This window comes from Chelonoidis abingdonii, chromosome 1 (assembly GCF_003597395.2).
Source record: "Chelonoidis abingdonii isolate Lonesome George chromosome 1, CheloAbing_2.0, whole genome shotgun sequence".
Taxonomy (NCBI): Eukaryota; Metazoa; Chordata; order Testudines; family Testudinidae; genus Chelonoidis; species Chelonoidis abingdonii.
This window is the reverse complement of record NC_133769.1, coordinates 2,938,608-2,956,366: the sequence shown is the minus strand read 5'-3', so window position 1 is coordinate 2,956,366 and position 17,759 is coordinate 2,938,608. Positions and strand designations below refer to the sequence as shown.

At 50.2% G+C, this 17,759-nt stretch overlaps 1 protein-coding gene across 1 annotated transcript in view; it reads left to right on the top strand.

The window, feature by feature from the left end:
* LOC116818314 (uncharacterized) overlaps positions 1 to 17,759 on the top strand; it is a 265,422-nt gene that overhangs the window by 120,042 nt on the left and 127,621 nt on the right. The window contains 9 exon segments of the mRNA XM_075063437.1: positions 152 to 187; positions 666 to 725; positions 1,545 to 1,670; positions 4,032 to 4,103; positions 4,570 to 4,605; positions 6,273 to 6,332; positions 13,158 to 13,202; positions 15,410 to 15,445; positions 16,246 to 16,281. Coding sequence (XP_074919538.1) covers positions 152 to 187; positions 666 to 725; positions 1,545 to 1,670; positions 4,032 to 4,103; positions 4,570 to 4,605; positions 6,273 to 6,332; positions 13,158 to 13,202; positions 15,410 to 15,445; positions 16,246 to 16,281 — 507 coding nt within the window.

Sequence of the window (17,759 nt, the reverse complement as noted above, 5' to 3'; positions counted from 1 at the left end):
AGTTCCTAGCCCCCAGTTATGACCAGCCGGAGATTCGCTGTGCCCCTTGCAGATTACACAGAAATCTCTGACACGGTTCCTGGTCCCATGCAGGGCATATTTCAGCCAGCCCTCTTCCCCAGCAATGATCACAGGTTCTCTTCATTCCTAGGGCACTAAAGGAGACAGAGGAGAAAATGGTCAAAAGGTAAGAGACAACTTTGGTACCATACTCAAGGACTCTCCTGCTTAGGCCGCTGTTCTTACACCATTAGAATTCATGTCTTGCTGTCCCTTCCTGGTTCTTCTCTGTACTCAAAAGGGCTTTGGTCAGTAATGCTGTGTATATACAGCTAATCATTGTAGACAATCAGCTGCTGCCTACCGCTGTCTCTTCCGTTTTTTCCAGCATCGAGCTGTTTAGTTTCTCTCTGTAATTCTCTCCCTCTGGGATTGGGCCATATAACTCTCCTCCCTCAATGGCGGATGCAGCAGCCTTACATCCATCTATCTTGAGTGGGTTCTGTAGCTCCCATCTCCGGAGTATTAACTTCAGTGGGGGTTGGATTGGGCCTGAAGTGAGCAGCACGTAGGGATGTGTCCAGTATGATTTTGACAGGCCCATGATGGAGGAAGTGGTGTGTTTCTGATTGTTCTTGATCTCCTCCCCTTGTCTCTCTTTACAGGGAGAACCAGGAATTGGGTTCAGAGGCCCCATTGGTCAGGCTGGGCCCCCTGGGCATAAGGTTAGTGGACAGGATCTCACTTCGTGTGCACATCATCCAAGATGCTCTCTCTTTGTGCCCCTCGTTGATCGCACAACCACCATTCAGGCAGGCACTAAGGGGCCATGGGGCTCAGTGGGGCTTGCAGAGATGGGCTATCAAAGCCAGTCGAGGCTCTGGAGGATGAGACCACCCATGTGTTCCAAACACACAGCTCTGGGGACTGTCTCCTGCATGGCACTGTTTCACACCAGACGTTTCCTTTGGGGTGGGCAGATGTAGGGTCGTTTTACCATTGCCAGAGCGGGAAGCTGAAGAATCAAGGGCGAAGTGTATTAGCTTGGCTGCGCTTGTTGAGATCCCAGGACTGAAGTAAATGGGACATTGCAGGCATGTCAGGATTGGGGGGCATTGGTGGAATCATTTCTGGCTGGAATAATAGAAGTGAGCTCGCAGGTCAGTGTTAAGATGCTCTGGCAGAGCAGTGTGGGGCATCGGGGCTGCAATGGCTGTCGAGGCGGGGGGGATGGTGCTGCTGCAGGGCAGAGGTGGGAGTGTGAGCTGCGTGGGAGCTGAGGACTGGGGCGGTGGGTGGTGTTACAGGTCTCACAAGGGCAGCAGTGTGCAGAGAGGTGCCTGTCAACCCTGTGCCTGGCTCAGGCCAGTGTCATTGCATGGGCGGTCGGTGGACTCACCAGTTAAATCTGGAAGGAGCCGTAGATGACAAGGGAGCAAAGAATCCCTTGCGAGTAGCCTGCTGGTCATGGCTACAATGACCTGTGTTACCTGGGAGCCCACGGCTCATTTTGTGACTACATCCACACGATTCCTTTGCCACAGGGGGAGCCCGGGGCCCCCGGACCTCCGGGAGTGCAAGGCATCCAGGGTATTCGTGGCAACCCTGGCATTCCAGGATCACTGGGAGAGAGGGGACCCCCAGGTCCACCGGGCATGCCAGGGCAGAAGGTAGGTGACATGTCATGGGCACTAAAGAGTGAGTGTGCTGGGGGTGGGGAGAGAGGACTGCATTGTACTCACAATCGCAAGGCACAAGGGTGCAAACAGATGCTAAGTCTCTGTGAGAAGACGTGTGGTTGGAGGGACCTCACGCAACATGGGACAACGAGTCTCAAGGGCCACTACCGTTCCCCAACACCCAGCTGAAATCTTGCCTGAGAGACTCAGGAGGCAGAGCTGTTCTCAGCACATGTACTGCTGCAGGAGCACAAAGACCTTCCTCCCAGGGAAATGGCTGTGTCACCCTGACACAGACCGGATTCCAAGCTCATCAGTCTCAGTGCTACAAGCACAGCAGTTCCAGCGTGGTGAGCAAGCTCTTGTGTTGGGAGCGAAGAACTGCGTGATGCACGGGGACAGTTAATCCTTGCCAGGCGCTGCTGAGGTTGAGATGTTCCTTTGCTCAATTGTTCCACGCGACACTGAGAGCAGTCCCAGGTGTTGAATCACTGGTGTGCTTTGAAGCTGCTGTATCTAATGTTAGACCACATCGGCCAGTCCAGCCCAGGAAAAACAAACAGTAGCCTCCTCCCAAGCACTGCTCCCCTTGCATGGTGCCCAATCACTGTTCCCACTTGCCCTCCAACATTGGTTCACTCTTTCCCCCTCTTCCCCACATTTATTAACTCCCTGAGGCTGTGAAGCCACAGGGTACCATCTAAGCTGACCTCCTGCATAACACAGGCTGGAGAACCTCATCGTAGAGATTCCAGCATCAAGCCCAGACCTGGTCTGTGAGCTAGAGCATCTTGTCTATCAGCTTGTGTGGATGGTAGTATGCTGGAGAATTTCAAATGACCTACTCAACAGTCAAACCTAGGGATGGTCAGACTGCATCAGACCCACACTCCATCTAGCTCAGTAACCGATCTCTGATATTGTCCAAACAAGCTTTCTCCCTGGGATGGATCTGCAGATCTGCCTGCAGAGCCAGCCACCCTCTGGGCCCAAAGAGATCTTCTTTTTAATTACTAGAAAAGCTCAGAGTTGCTTAGTGATCTGGGGAGGTGGAGGCGGTTCCTCAGCCACCCCCTCCCTCTCCAGACAGCAGGGAATCACACCACCTTGCTACTTCCTTTCAGTTGTGATGGGGAATTACCCTGGCCACGGGAGTCCCTCGCCGCGGCAGCAGTAGAGGCAAAACATGAATAGTTATTCACGCCTGGTCAGCGGGCAGTAGTGAGTCACGGGCTCAGGTCTTCAGACAGGAGCTGGGCAGCTGTTATATAATGAGCAGGCCCTGGCCCTGGGTCAGGGCGTCAATGGCTCAGGCCCTCAGGCAGGGCTGAGCAAAGGCAGGTAGACAGCAAGTCCACACTCTTGGCTTCAAAGGGCCTAGGAGAAGGGGAGACAGCCACTTGCAAGTTGGGTGGCAGGGAGGACGCAGGCCCTCCCACTCCCCTGCATCCCAGCCCGGGCCCTAGCAGTAGCAGAAGACCTGCTGCTGTGTCAGTTGGGATCCTGGCTGCAACACACGGACATTGGATCTGGCAGTGCTGCAGCCAGACTAGGGTCAGCTGCCTCTGGGCTACAGCCTGACTCCCCCTCGTGTGGTACCTGGGTCTGGACGGTGTCCTCCAGGGGGTCCAGCACCATCCTTCCCAGGGTACCTGGCGAGGGGCAGGCTTGGCAGCTCCCCAGGGTACCTGGCGAGGGGCAGGCTTGGCAGCTCCTCTGGGTAACTTGTGAGGGGCAGGCTTGGCAGCTCCCCAGGGTACCTGGCGAGGGGCAGGCTTGGCAGCTCCCCAGGGTACCTGGCGAGGGGCAGGCTTGGCAGCTCCTCTGGGTAACTTGTGAGGGGCAGGCTTGGCAGCTCCCCAGGGTAACTTGTGAGGGGCAGGCTTGGCAGCTCCTCTGGGTAACTTGTGAGGGGCAGGCTTGGCAGCTCCTCTGGGTAACTTGTGAGGGGCAGGCTTGACAGCTCCCCAGGGCTCTGGTCAGCGTCAGGCGTCGGCAGGTCAGGCCAGTCACCGGGTCCACCACCAGTTGCCGGGGTCTCCCAACTGGGAGCTAGGCCACAGGCGTTTGGCCTCTCTGGCGGCTGTTCTAGTGAGCTCTGGGTTTGAGTTTTTATACTTCCTGTCCTGCACCTTGACCTCTGGGAGGCGGGCACAGGATTTTCTGGCTCCTCCCACTTTGGGGTCCAGAAAGGCTCGTCCCTCTCAAGGCTGATGGGGAACCACACCGCCTCGCTGCACCCTTCTTTTAACCCAACCCCCTGCCCAGTTGCCTTACAACTGTTGTAAGCTTCTTCTACTATTTAGGCAATTTACTGCCCGTCTCCCTCTTAACGGCTTTTCTGTTTTGAAGGGGGAACGTGGTAAGAGAGGCAGGAATGGATCCACTGGGCCGGCAGGACGTCCAGGACCCCCAGGAAAACAGGTGGTTACTTTCACTGTTGCGTTCCTTGAGTGAGCTACACGTACCCTTGTTGTTGTATATTTTGTGTGCTCCCCAGTCATGGACCAGGATCCATGGGTTAGGTGCTGTACAAACACAGATTCTTAGTGCACAGACCCCAGACTGTGAGGGGGAGTCCTACACAGGAGCTGGAAGGGGACGGTGCATGGATCCTTCCACATGCAGATTTGGCCTCTGGTCAGGAATGAGGCCCAAATGGCAGAGGGATCACGGCAGGGAGGTTGGTGATGCTGCTGCCCATGCTGTTTCTGTCCTGTGGAGAGAGGGAGAGCTTTTTTCCCCGGCTCTCAGCCTAGTTCTTTTTACCCGCACTGATTTCCTTTTGCTGTTTGTATTACAACCTGCCTGCTGCTCGCCGGCTCCGTTCCTTGGGGCACAGTGCATCAGAGGTGTTGCAAACCAAAGTGTGTGTCTCCTTGCTCCGCAGGGGATCCGAGGGCTGCCTGGGACCAATGGCAACAAGGTGAGCTGCGGATGGTGGGAAAGACGGAGACGATGCCAGTATGAATCCCAAAACGGTAGCCTCTGCCCAAAGCTATGGGCAGGGATGGAGGGGTGGGAATTGCACTCTGAGGAAAACTGAAAGGAAACACCCCATACAGCTGGAAGCCATGCCTGAACCCATCCCACATCCCCACCTGCTTAGGGTTGCCTGGTGACTGGTTTTTGACTGGACATTCTGTTCAAAAGGGGACCTGTACAGTATCCGGTCAAATGCACTGACTGGACACTGAAAGTCCAGTTACAGCGGGTGGGGGCAGGGAGAGGCACCGGCTCAACAACCTGCACCAGCTCCCGCTCAGCCAGGGCCGCCTCCTCCTACCTGCATCTCATGAGCAGACAGGCTCCATGTCAAGGACTGCAGCTCCTGTCCCAGCCCTGGAGCAGAGGGAGCCCAGCTTGGGGGGCGGGAGGGTGGTGGAGATGCTTGAGTGATGAGGAAGAGGGAGAGCAGCGACGGGCCTCAGGAAGAAGCGGAGCAGGGGGTGAGGACTCAGGAGGAGGAGGCAGAGCAGGGGGTGGCAGAAGGTTCCAGTGCTCCTCCTGTAGTGTATGGTTTTCAGAAATTCAAAGTTGGCAGTTCTACACCTGCTCCTGCTTCATGAACTTTCCCCCTGAGAACCCACACACCCGAATGGTCTCCTCTGAAGCAGTGTTAACAGATGAGAGGCCTGATCCCAAGCCCAGGGAGTTTTTTCCATGGATTGCAGTGGGCTTCCAATCAGGCCCCTACTTGAGGGATTATCACTTCCCACTAACTTGTAAAAAATGGAAAAATTAATTAAGAAAACACTGGAACGGATAGGATCCAGGCGAGCTGCCCCACCCCTCTGTGTTTTTGTTGCACGCCAGTCACATGCCTGTGCTTTAGGTTGTGTCTGTGCAGCACAGTTAACCTGGGTGATTGACACCTGGGTCTGATCCCCTTTGTTAGCCTTGCCCATGTGTGAGCAACCCCGCTGGCGAGCCCTACCTGCATCACTGTGTCCTTGTGCTCTCTGCACTTGCCTATGTGTACTAGGGGCATAGCCCATGCGTCTTTGTGCTTGGATGATCTAGGATTTTTTTCTGGTCAATTGCAGGAGAACTTCTCTGTCCTTCAGGGGAAACTGTGGCACGGCATTGGAGGACTGTCACCACTGGAGTGGTTTAGCCAGTGTCCTCATATCAAAGTGGGCGAATTCCAACCCAAGTTCCAACTGGGGAAGGTGGCCCTGGCTTAAGCCTCCTCCAAACCCAGTTCCGGGTTTTTCTATGTGGACTGTAGGGGTGTGTGTGGATAAGAGCCTGGGTTAACTGTGCAGCGTAGACATGCCCTTTGATGTTGCCCTCTTAAATTGCGGGCCCCTCTGGGCAGGGGCTGTGATTTGTCACCTGTCTGTGAGGCAGCTCTCCTGCTGTTGGCATGAGAGCAGTAACAGGGGGATAGGAGTGGTTTGGGCCCAGCCATTGTGGTCTTTGCAATTCAAAAGATTGAGCCAACACCTGCTGAAATTGATAGCAAAATGCCCATTGATTTCAGGGGGTTTGCCTCATGCTTTACGTAATAACAGAGAGGTCTGGTGCCAAGAGGAGGAATGTGCAGCTGTGTCCCTGAAATGACCCTTTGTGTTCCTTTCTGTTGTGCAGGGGGAGATTGGCCTCGGTGTGGCAGGTGCGAGAGGTCCCCGTGGACTGCCAGGCCCCGGGGTAGGTTGTTCCTTCACCACGCCAGATTCCATTTGGTTCTCTCATTGCAGTGTCTGTTCCGAACATGCTAAACGTGTTATCGTGCAATAACCACTCATAACAAAAGCCCCTTCAGGTGCTGATCCTTTGAATTTTTACTGAGACCAAATTTGGCCGTGCTCAGAGGTGATGGGCTCTGTCCACCCCCAACACACCTGTGCCTCTGTGGAATTGGCATGAAGCTAATGCTCCCTCCCACCACTGCTGATCTTCCCCCATGGTGCAAAGGAGGCGTCATGGGAATTACACTGACTGGCTGCGCCTCTCTCTGAGCCACCAAACCATGATCTCCTGCCCTGCTCCTTTGCACTTAGCCACCCCACCCTGCCTCCCAGTGGCACAGATGGAAACCAGACCTCAGTAAGTGAACGTAACGGAGGCTGAGGGCCTGATGCTGATCTCATGGAGGGTATGTCTCTGCAGAGGAAAAGCTGATCACGGGCTACGCTACCCCTGAGCTACCTTAAATCCAAGTTAGTGGGGTAACAGCAACAGTGAAGACAGATACTCACTGCAAAGCCTGGCATAGACCCTGGGTACGTTCTTAGCTTGCTAGCCTACACTTCACTGCTAACATCACCGGCGCTAGATGGCTTCAAGCTAGCTCAGGTAGGCTAGCCTGGTACACAGCTCCTGCTGTGTAAACTTACACTCACACTCATAGAGCTTCATGGCCTTCAGTGGATTTACTCCTCATTTCTTGGTAGTCCATTGATACGATGATGACAAATCTGAGCAAATCATCTATTGTTGGTCTCATGATGTGCCCTCTGATGGCTATACAAGCCAATTCTAGAGGTGCACATTTGGCTGCAAATGGTGCATGGGAAGTTCGCAGTCAGTGGGTTGTGTGCTGCTGGTGCTCTGTGACGTCGTTCGCGTGCCTCTTGTAGATGCCGGCAGCGGTCTTCCTCAAAGGTGATGCAGGTATTTCTGACTGTTGCATGCCACCTTGTTCTGTCGCTGGCGGCATCCTCAAGGTCCCTGGGTTTGATACCGCTACACTGCAGATTGGCTTTGATAGTGTCCTTGTAAAGTTTTTGTGGATGACCTATATGCCAGATGCCTTGGGAGAGCTCACCATACAGAAGCTGACGGGGGATTCTGTTGGCATCCATGCGGCTGACATGACCGGTCCAGCATAGCTGTGACTTCATGATCATCATTTCGATGCTTGTCATCTGGGCTCTCTCGAGGACCTCAAGATTGGGCACTTTGTCTTGCCAGCGGATCTTCATGATGTTGCGGAGGCAGCGCATGTGAAATGCTTCGAGCTGCTTGATGTGACGCCTATATAGAGTCCATGTTTCACACCCGTACAAAAGAGATGAAAGAACAGCAGCTCTGTACACAAGCAGTTTTGTTGACATCCGGATGTTGTGGTGGTTTAAAACTTTGACACGCAGATAGCCAAGTGCCTGGCTTGCTTTGGATATTTGTGCGTTGATTTCATTATCCAGTGATCCATCACTGGATATGACAGTACCCAGGTATTTAAAGTTCTCCACTACTTTAAGCTGAGTGCCATCAAGGAGATCTTTGGACAGTAAGCATTTGATCCAGGTACAGGTTGATGGAGACTTCTGTCTTTTGAGGCTGAAGTTAAGTCCGAAGATTTGCGAGGCCTCAGCGCAAACTTTGTTACAATGTGCATGAAGATCATTTTCAGTTGTGAGCATGAGGCACATGCGTCGGCAAAGAGTGCTCAAGAAGGAGTTTTCTGCACTGTGCTTAGTCGTTTGCATCAGGCGACAGGAGTCAAAAATTAAACCATAATGCAGGATTTCAAATTATATTACCCCGATCCAGATTCTTCAGTGGCATGGTATGGACGCGATGCAAACGAACAGGTTAAATAAGACAGGAGTGGAACACATCCTTGTTTCACGGCCATTGATGATGTTGAAAGGGGGCAGTGTTGCGCTCCATCAGGACAATACTTCGCCTGTCATGCTGTCACTGAAAAGGTGTATACTGGACAAATTTTCTTGGGCAGCCAATCGTGTAGATAAGTGCAAAGGGCTTTCCCTGTTATGGTATCAAATGCCTTTGCCAGATCTATGAAGACAGCATACAGGTGCAATTTCGTTCAATGCATTCTCTTGTATTTGTCTGACAGCAAACACCACGCTGTCGACTTGTGCTCCGGCCAGGTCGAAAAACCACATGACTTTCGGTAGATTTGCCTCGGAAATACTGGCTATTTAGGCAGTTCAAGTCATGTAGCAGGCTATGATTTTCCCCCAACGGAAGAGGAGGATATGCTCTATAATTTCCACATTCTGCTTTGCTGCTTTTGTTCTTAAAAAGAGAGACATATGTGCATCGCGGAGGTCCTGTGTATGTTTTCTCTCCCAGAATACTCTCTCTGATGATCACGCTGTGTAATGCTGCTAGTGCTGCTGGACCTGCTGCTTTGTATATCTCTGCTGGCTATCCCATCTTTTCCAGGAGCTTTTTCTGAACTCATTCTGGCTAACAGCTTTTCTTAATCTCATCTATAGTGGCAGAGAGTCAAGATCTGTCAGAGCAGGTTGTTGTGGAATTTCATTTTGAGGACATTATTATTCACGGTTGATGGTCTATTGAGAAGGTTGCTAAAGTGTTCTCGCCATCTTTCGTTGATGCCTTCTTATCTTTAATCAGCGTTGTGTTTGTCTGATGAGAGCAGTGGGTGGTAGTCCTTAGTTTAGAAGGTCCATAAGACAGTCTTAATAGCACTGAAGAACATCTTTGAGTTGTGCGGTCTCAGCATTAGTGCTCGAATTTCTTTTGGCTTTGCTCTCCCACCAGTTGTCTTGTATCTGACGGAGGTCTTTCTGTTGGTTTTGCTCTGAAGGTACTTGAAATGGGTCCCGTTTGAGAGACTGAGGAGGGATCATTCTGCCATTCGATAAAGGAACTTTTCTCTTTACTTCCAGGAGCTGAGCATAATTCTTCTTGGTTCTCAATCAAACCAATCCTGATGTGTTCTTTTCTTTGGTCCAAGAGATGTTATTGCTGTGTCAATGTCACCTATCTGCTTGAACTGGTCCCACTTTTTCTAGTTGCAGTACCGATCAGTTGTCCGTGGGATGTCAGTTTGTCATCAAGACTCTTCTGAAAGTTGTTGAAACATTGAGCATCCTTCAGTTTGGCTATGTTGAAAGCAGGTCGCACATGCTTAGGGCGTTTGTGCCGAGAGGGAAGGCGATGTAAAATTGGAGAGACGTCCTGACTAATCTGTGGTCACTAGCGTGTCCAGGGCACTATGCACCTACGCATTAACTCTCTGGTGATCATTACGTCTCGGATGTCTCGCCTTCTATGACAATGGCATAATCTACATCAGATGCCAAATGTTTTGGACCTAGGGTGCCCCACCCCCCCACGTCGTTTTGTATTTATCCGCTTGTCGGAAGCAGAGTGTTGGTAATCCCGGTCAGGTCAATTTCAGAAAACAAAGGCTCAAAAAAGGAGTCAGCCACATCTGCTGTTCATTTTGCCTACATCATGTGGCCCCGGTTACTCCTTTCCAGTTCTCATTGTTAGCCCCGACTCGGGCGTTGAAATCTCCAAGGAGGAGTAGTTTGTCTGTTACAGGTGTGGCCTTGATCAGTCTGTTGAGATCTTCATAGAATTGTTCCTTTGAGTTGTCAGAGTATGTTAGAGTGGATGCATATGCACTAATAATGGTAGCATGATGTTTGGCATTTAGTGGGAAGCGTAGTTTCAGGAATCTTTCATTGATACCACTGGAAGGTCTGGGAGTTGATGCATCAATGAGGTTTTATTGCCAGACTAACTCCATGTATTCTGTCCTCTGTTTCAGTGTTACTCTTCCAGAAGAAGGTGTAACCACTTCCTGTTTTGCTCAAGGTTCCTTCCCCAGGCAATCTTGTTTCACTTAATGCCGCTATATCAATGTAGTAGTGGGCTAGTTCTCGAGCAATGAGAGCTGTCCTTCTCTCAGGTCTTGCAACAGCTTCTCAATCCATGAGGGTACGAACATTCCATACACAATGGTAAGTTTTCTCAAATTTTTCTTTGGTTTCAGCTGCAGATTGGGTTAAACTGCCAGCGCGGCTTGCTTGGCCAGCTGTGTTGTAGGGCAGTCAATTTTTAGGCCCTTTTCTAGGCCTCTCCCTTACTAGGGTGAGCTGCGCTGTCCTAAAAGAGGGCTGCTCAGATGCCTGGGATGCTGCGGGCAACTCTGCTGCCCCAAGTACAGAGCTGGACGACCACCTATCCACAGGCCGCCTGCGTGCAAGGATGGGATTACGACTCCCAGTGGTAACCTCCACCTGTCGCTTTGCCCCTCCCCCATTGCCACAGGACTTGGGTGGTATGATGATTGTTTGATGATTTGCACAGGACCTGTGCGTGAAAGCTTTTTAAGTGGTAGAGCCATTGCACGGGAGCAATCTCTCTCTCGACCTTAGAAGCCAAACACCAATGATACGAAAAATCATCATGACTGGTAACTTCTTTGGTTGCAGTGGATGGCCTTGACGTCTTTTGTGCCTCGTCAAGCCATTCGCTTTCCACAAAGCGTTGCAGAACCACCTTCTTGGCCGTTGGATCATAGTGATCTCTTTCACCCAGTCCGCCGGAGCTGACGTCGCATGCGGGTAGGCATATCCCTAATTCACTGAGGGTTTGAGTCCCATCAGTTACACTCACCTGGTTTGGCCAGCCTGTCGAAACCGTTGCCCAGATGTGGCCACTGTGCATGCTGCAGCTACTTGGAGCCAGAGGTGAGAGCTGAGTGACAGATGGGGACCAAAGTGGACAGACTACCCCCGAAGGGGTACGACAAGTCCCCCCATCAGAGGTACTACCCCTTCCTGGGCACCCCATACACCCCACTCCTCATTTACACTGCCATAAATATGGGGCTGTCCAGCCAGCCTGGCATCCTAGATCTTTCTGTTCATTTAAAATGAATGAAAAGAATTAACACATGAATTCCTCTCTGCCTCCCCACCCCTGGAATAAAATGCACGCAAATTTTAGCAAACGAACGGGTATATCTGTAAAGTGCCAACTGTAAAGGGGCCCGATCCTGGGCCTGTAAGTGCTACTGTCGTATAAATGTTGTATAAACCTGAAAGGGGTTCCAAAGAGGAGGGAACTCTGCTGTTCTCAGTGATGGCAGATGACAGAACAAGGAGTAATGGTCTCAAGTTGCAGTGCGGGAGGTCTAGGTTGGATATTTGGAAACACTATTTCACTAGGAGGGTGATGAAGCACTGGAATGGGTTACCTAGGGAGGTGGTGGAATCTCCATCCATAGAGGTTTTTAAGGCCTGGCTTGACAAATCTCTGACTGGGATGTTGGGGTTGGTCCTGCTTTGAGCAGGGGTTTGGACTAGATGAGGTCTCTTCCAACCCTAATATTCTATGGTTCTGTGAAATAATTATTGATAAAAAATAAACATCTTGTTAGTACATTTGAACAGTGAGAGCTAAGCTGCTTAAGCAGAGTAACACCCCCCAGGGTGCAGTACCGGGGCAGAATGCAAAGCCTCATGCAGCTAGATCAGAGAAAACGTCTTTATACGCTGCTTCCTCTGTGGCCGTTCTATGAATAAACTGACTTTATCATGCAAGACGTTTATATGAACCCACCAGCTGCCAGGAGAGTTGTTCAAATAGGCACCTGGGAAGTGCCGCTGACTGAGAATGTCAACAGCTGTGTAAGGTCTAGTGTAAATCTTGCTAAGGTGTTTGGGGTGTTTTTGTGGGCGGGGGGAGGTAATGAAACAATGAGGAGCTAATTCTACTTTTAGTACTGTTGTGTAAATCTAGAGTGACTCACTGGATTCTTTGGCGCTACGCTGGGTTTACATTCGTGTAACTGAGATGAGAACCTGGCCTCCAGAGGCATACTTAGGTCTGTATAAAGGTCTGGCACTTGTGGTCAGACAGATCTTCCAGGATTTAGCTTGGAAGGCCAAAATGTACTGGATGAATTAGCTGGCAACGCTACACTGCATCTGAAGGTTTCTGAAGGGTTAATACATGAGTAATAGGTGTTCTAAGCAGGGTAGAGACATGGGGCGTGTGTTATAGGTGGGTATAGGCACATGGGTTACACTTCATAGGAAGGCTACATGCGCACACATTTTGTAAGGGGATAGGAAGATAACAGGCAAACAATTCCTATCAACAAATGTAGAGGGGACGGAGCAATGAGGTGCATTCCAGGCCAGACTCTGGGCTGCCTTATTTACGGTGCTTGGTCTCCCTGACATTCATGCAAACAGAACTTGGCCCTTTGCTTGTCGCAGAACAACTCCATAGGAAAGCATCTGACCCCTCCTGGAAACACTGGGAGCTGAGAAGATCATTCCCTGCCTCAACCTTTTCTGCTGGTCACCCACTGCTCCCTACCCCACCAGGCAGGGACTGTCTTGCCTCCTGTTCCCCATGCCGCATGCACTGGACAGCTGGAAACGCAGCTTTGTGATGAACGCATCGTCACTTTGAAGCTGTCCAGGTCACCATTCTCCGCTTGTGGCAAGGGAACTGAGCACTAAAGAATAGGCCAATGACGGAGGGTCCAACCCTGCAGGCTCTCTGGCCCAAGTCCTCAAAGGTATTTAGGAGCTGAATTTCCAGTGGTTTCAATGGGAGTTCGGCTCCTAAATATCTTTGAGGATCTGTGCCTCTATACACAGATCATCCATTGACTTCAGTGGGAGCACCATGCACAGAGGGCTCGCAGGATGGGGCTTGTGTGTATTATCCATGCTTCAGTGTTTGTAGACGCCGTAATGAAACTAAATCTCTCTTTGCTAACAGGGGGAGGAGGGCATTGCAGGAGTCCGAGGCCCAACTGGCATGATGGTACGTCACTCAGAACAAAAGAACGACCTTAGAGGGCCAGACCAGTGGTTCCTCTAGCCCAGTATCCCATCTTCTGACAGTGGCCGGTGCCAGATGCTTCAGAAGGAGTGAACAGAACAGGGCAATTATCGAGTGATCCAGCCTCTGAAGTCTATGAGGATGGTTTTGTGGCACCAGGCCCAAGGCTGGCAGACGAGATGCCCTAGATGTGGACGCTGCTATAGGATGAGGTTTTCAAAGGCATATAGTGACGGGTGCCCACTTCCCACTGATTTTAATGGGAGTTGGGTGGGCAGATCCTATAGGTGGGTTTGAAAACAGGGGGCACAACGCTGAGTGTAACTGACTTGCATTCCTTGCTCATTCAGCGTGACCCATCCACAAAGGGCTTTTTAATTCAGCATGCAGCTCCGTTCCCCCTGCATCCCTTTCTCTGCATGATTTCATGGAGCTCGGATTCCGTACGAGCTCTTGCCCCGTGTTCCCAAAGGGGTGAGTTATGGGCCGAAAATCCCTGACTAGGTACAGCAATAACAACACAAGGTTCCAGGGAGTACCCGCAGAGGGGAATAAAGGAGAAGTAGATGGAATCTGATGGGAAATAGTGACAGTTGTGGAAACCCAGAGATTATTGTATCGCAAGGCCTAGCGGTAAATCTCATGCTTAAACGCAGTGCAGGGTGAGGGCACCTCTTACATTATTAAGGCAGAATAATTTAGTGCTTAAAGCAGCAGGGTGGAGTCTGGAGACTTGAGTTCCATTCTCTGCTCTTCCACTTGGTGTGTCCTCAAAGACTTTAAGGCCAGAAGGGACCATCCTGATCACCAAGTCTGACCACTTGCACGTGGCAGGCCACAGAACCTTGCCCACCCACTCCTGTAGCAGACCCCTAACCTCTGGCTGAGCTACTGAAGTCCTCAAATTATTGTTTAAAGACTTTACGTTGCAGAGAATCCACCATTTACATTAGTTTAAACCTGCAAGTGCCCCATGCTGCAGAGGAAGGCGAACTCCCCCCCTTCCCTCTCCTCCCAGGTCCCTGCCAATCTGACCTGGAGGAAAAATCCTTCCTGACCCCAAATCTGGCAATCAGTTAGACTCTGAGCATGTGGACAAGACTCACCAACCAGACACCTGGGAAGGAATTCTCTGCAGTAGGTCAGAGCTGTCCCCATTTCATGTCCCATCTCCGGCCATTGGAGATATTTGCTGCTACTGGTTGCAGGTCGGCTTCATGCCATTGTAGGTAACCTCCATGTATTCTTATTTAATATGTTTAAAATGTCTGGGTGCCCTTTTCCCACCCATCTGTAAAATGGGGATAATGATCCTTCCCCAGCTTTGGAAAGCGCTTTGAGATATTTGGATGCTATGTTAATGCAGACGATTTTGTCAGGATGTAGTTCAAAGCCTAGCATGCCAAAAGCCATAGAAGCTTGCCTCCTGGTTGTGTAGAGCCGGAGGGTAGGATGGAATGGAGCCACTGGTGACTCTAGAGTGGCTCTCACACTGCTTCCTCTGCAGTGTTCCCAGGAAGGATTGAATACGCCCACCAGGAGTAGACAGATGGTTATAAATGGAGAACCTATTGTTCTTCTGCACCACTTTGAGAATCAGCAGCCCCAGAGAAAGGAAACCTGCTAAATGGGGGAAGTCAGAGAAGTGCAAGTCTTTATTTACCTGTTCAGTGCAGCGGGGGGTTGGGATGCTCGGCAGTACTCATCTGGGATTCCAACGTCCAATTCCTTGCTTTGCTACAAGCTTTGTGTGACATGGGGCCAGATGCTTAGGTCCCAGATCCTCAATGGCATGTAGATGCTTAACTCCCCTGCCCTATGCCATGTGGTAATAACACGTTCCTGTCTCACTGGGGTGCTGTGAGGATAAATACATTACAGAGTGTAAGGCGCTCAGATACTAGGGACTGTATCAGTATCTCAGACCGTTTTGCCCCATGCATATGAGGAGACGGGCCCGAGTCCTTTTGGGGATCCAGTCACTCGCCACAATCGGGGCCTGAGTCTCCTCTTTTGACAGCAGAGCTGTCCTACCAAGTCACCCCAGCGGGAGTGAGAGGCGACTCAAACCCTCTGTGCTGCGTTCATCCTGTCCCCAGAGCCCTGCCCTCACCCGAGGAGGTTGCTGCTGCCTGCTGCATTGCCTCCATCAGGTGTTTGTTCTGACATGCTGTTTCATGTGTTTGCAGGGTCTGAAAGGCCTGCCCGGAGCAAAAGGAGAAAGAGTAAGCAGCGGGCATCTTAGCTGGACTTTCTGCAGTGCCTGATCACCTCATCCAGGCAGACCTCCAGTGGACGCCATGTTCCCCAGACCCATTGCTGAGGACATATGCTCCTACGCATATTTCAGCCAGTCTCCACCCACACATTATTCACTCTCCCTTTGCTCTGGTTTCCAGGGTCAGATTCTTGGGCGAGAGCCAAGGGAGCTACCCAGGCTAAAATACCGCTCCCTAATACAAACAAAAACAAAACCATGTTCACAGCCACCTTAAATCCGGTCATGGTGTCGGGTAAATGGGGAGCGATCCCTATATGTGAGCTGGAGAAAATAACACTGAGCTGCCTCATGGTGCTGTAGACAATGGGGAAACCGGTTGATGTTTGCGCAGCACTTTGAGAACGTAAGGTGGTATTTAGGGGCAAAGTATAGTGCGGATTATTCTTCCTGCCGGACAGTGAGGAATCCCAGGACTCTGCCTTTTGTGGGATTATCAATGCCTGTTTATAGACACCTGCTAAGAAGGACACCCCCTGTATTGCATTTCACCCTGTTCTGCAAGTCACCTAAGTCCTCTGGACCTCGGTTTCCCCAGCCATAAAATTGGTATAGCAATATTTGCATTACATGAAACTTTGTGTGATGAGTTAGTCATTGCAAAGCAATTCGAGACGCTCAGCTGAATTGCATTCTCTGAGCATAGGTTGCTATAGTTATACATAAGAGCAGTTCATAAACAGATGGGTGTACTGAGTGATGTGCCAACGGTAGAGAAAAAGCCTTTCATTGTCCTTCTTGTTTCAGGGTGATCGTGGCCTCCTGGGACCCAAGGGAGAAAGAGTAAGGGACATAAAAAATGTTGACTGTCTGGGGGAGGTGGGATATAAGAAGTTGGAAGGGCTTTGTGCATACCAGTTGGCAGCTGGACACGTGTCTAAAATAATGTCAATGAGTGGACAAATTAGAGACATAAATGGAAAAAATTATGTTTTCAGACATCTGGGACCTCTTGTTGTTTTCTAACCAAGTAGAAGAGAGAGCTGTATAGTCACCGGACAGTGGTGCAGCTAATCTGAAGCAAGTTCTGGATATGGATCCTGAATTTTGGTGTCTGCATTGGCCTCTCATCTCAGAAGACCTAGGTTCAACTTCTGCCTTGGTTCACAAATGGAAAGTGTGGCATTTGTAAACCCAAGTTTGTCCCCAGTAGACTTCTGTCTTTACCAAGAACTGAGCCCAGTACTCTAAGTTAGATATGAGCTGAATTGGCAGGGCTGTATGAAGAAGCTTCAACCATTTTCTGTAGCACTATGGCTGTCTGGAGTCACTGCTACGAAACCTTGCTTTCATGAGAATTCTGAAGGAATCCTTCACCCACCACAAAAATGCAGCCACCGCTGAGGTGGAATGTGGCAGCTGATTCATGTTGCGCTGTACTGCTTTGTAATAGTTTAGGACAGGAAGTGAAAAATATATCTGATTACAGTTTGCACAGGTCATCCCAAAACATGTTAGAGTCTTAAAAATCATGAGATTGATTATATCAAGTAATATTAAACCAACACCAAGAAGAGATCTGAAAAGTGCCCCATTGCCTTTGTCCAGAAAGTATTGAATCTCTGTCAGGTTTCCTGTTAACTTTTCTCCTGGGTGAAACAGCTTGTTAGTAAAGGAGGTTTAGAAAACCTACATAGCAATTCTAAAGTTAAGTCAAAGAATATTAAATGATTAAGGCTGATTTGTGTCTCAAGAATCTACTTTCAAAGGTGCTCTGCTCCAGTGACAAATCAATTCTTAATCTCTTTCTTGAAGGTACCTGTAAATACTTCTGTCAAGGTTCCTTCCCCACTCTGAACTTTAGGGTACAGATGTGGGGACCTGCATGGACACTTCTAAGCTTAATTACTAGCTTAGATCTGGTAACTCTTCCACGATCCAGAAATTTCAGTGTCTGGAGCACTTCTTGTCCCCCCAAAAACCTTCCCCTCCCTGGGCAGTCTTGAGAGGTTTCACCAATTCCGTGGTGAATACAGATCCAAACCCCTTGGATCTTAAAACAAGGAGAAATTGACCATCCCCCCTTCTTTCCCCCACCAATCCCTGGTGAGTCCAGATCCAATCCCCTTGGATCTTAAAACAAGGAAAAATCAATCAGGTTCTTAAAAAGAAAGCTTTTAATTAAAGAAAGAAAAGTAAAAAATCATCCCTGTAAAATTAGAATGCATGACAAAGTTCCTCCTCTACCTTGGTGGGTCCTGCACTTATTGGAGGATTTGTTCACCTCAGTGATCTTCCCCTCTTGTGGAACCCACAGTCTG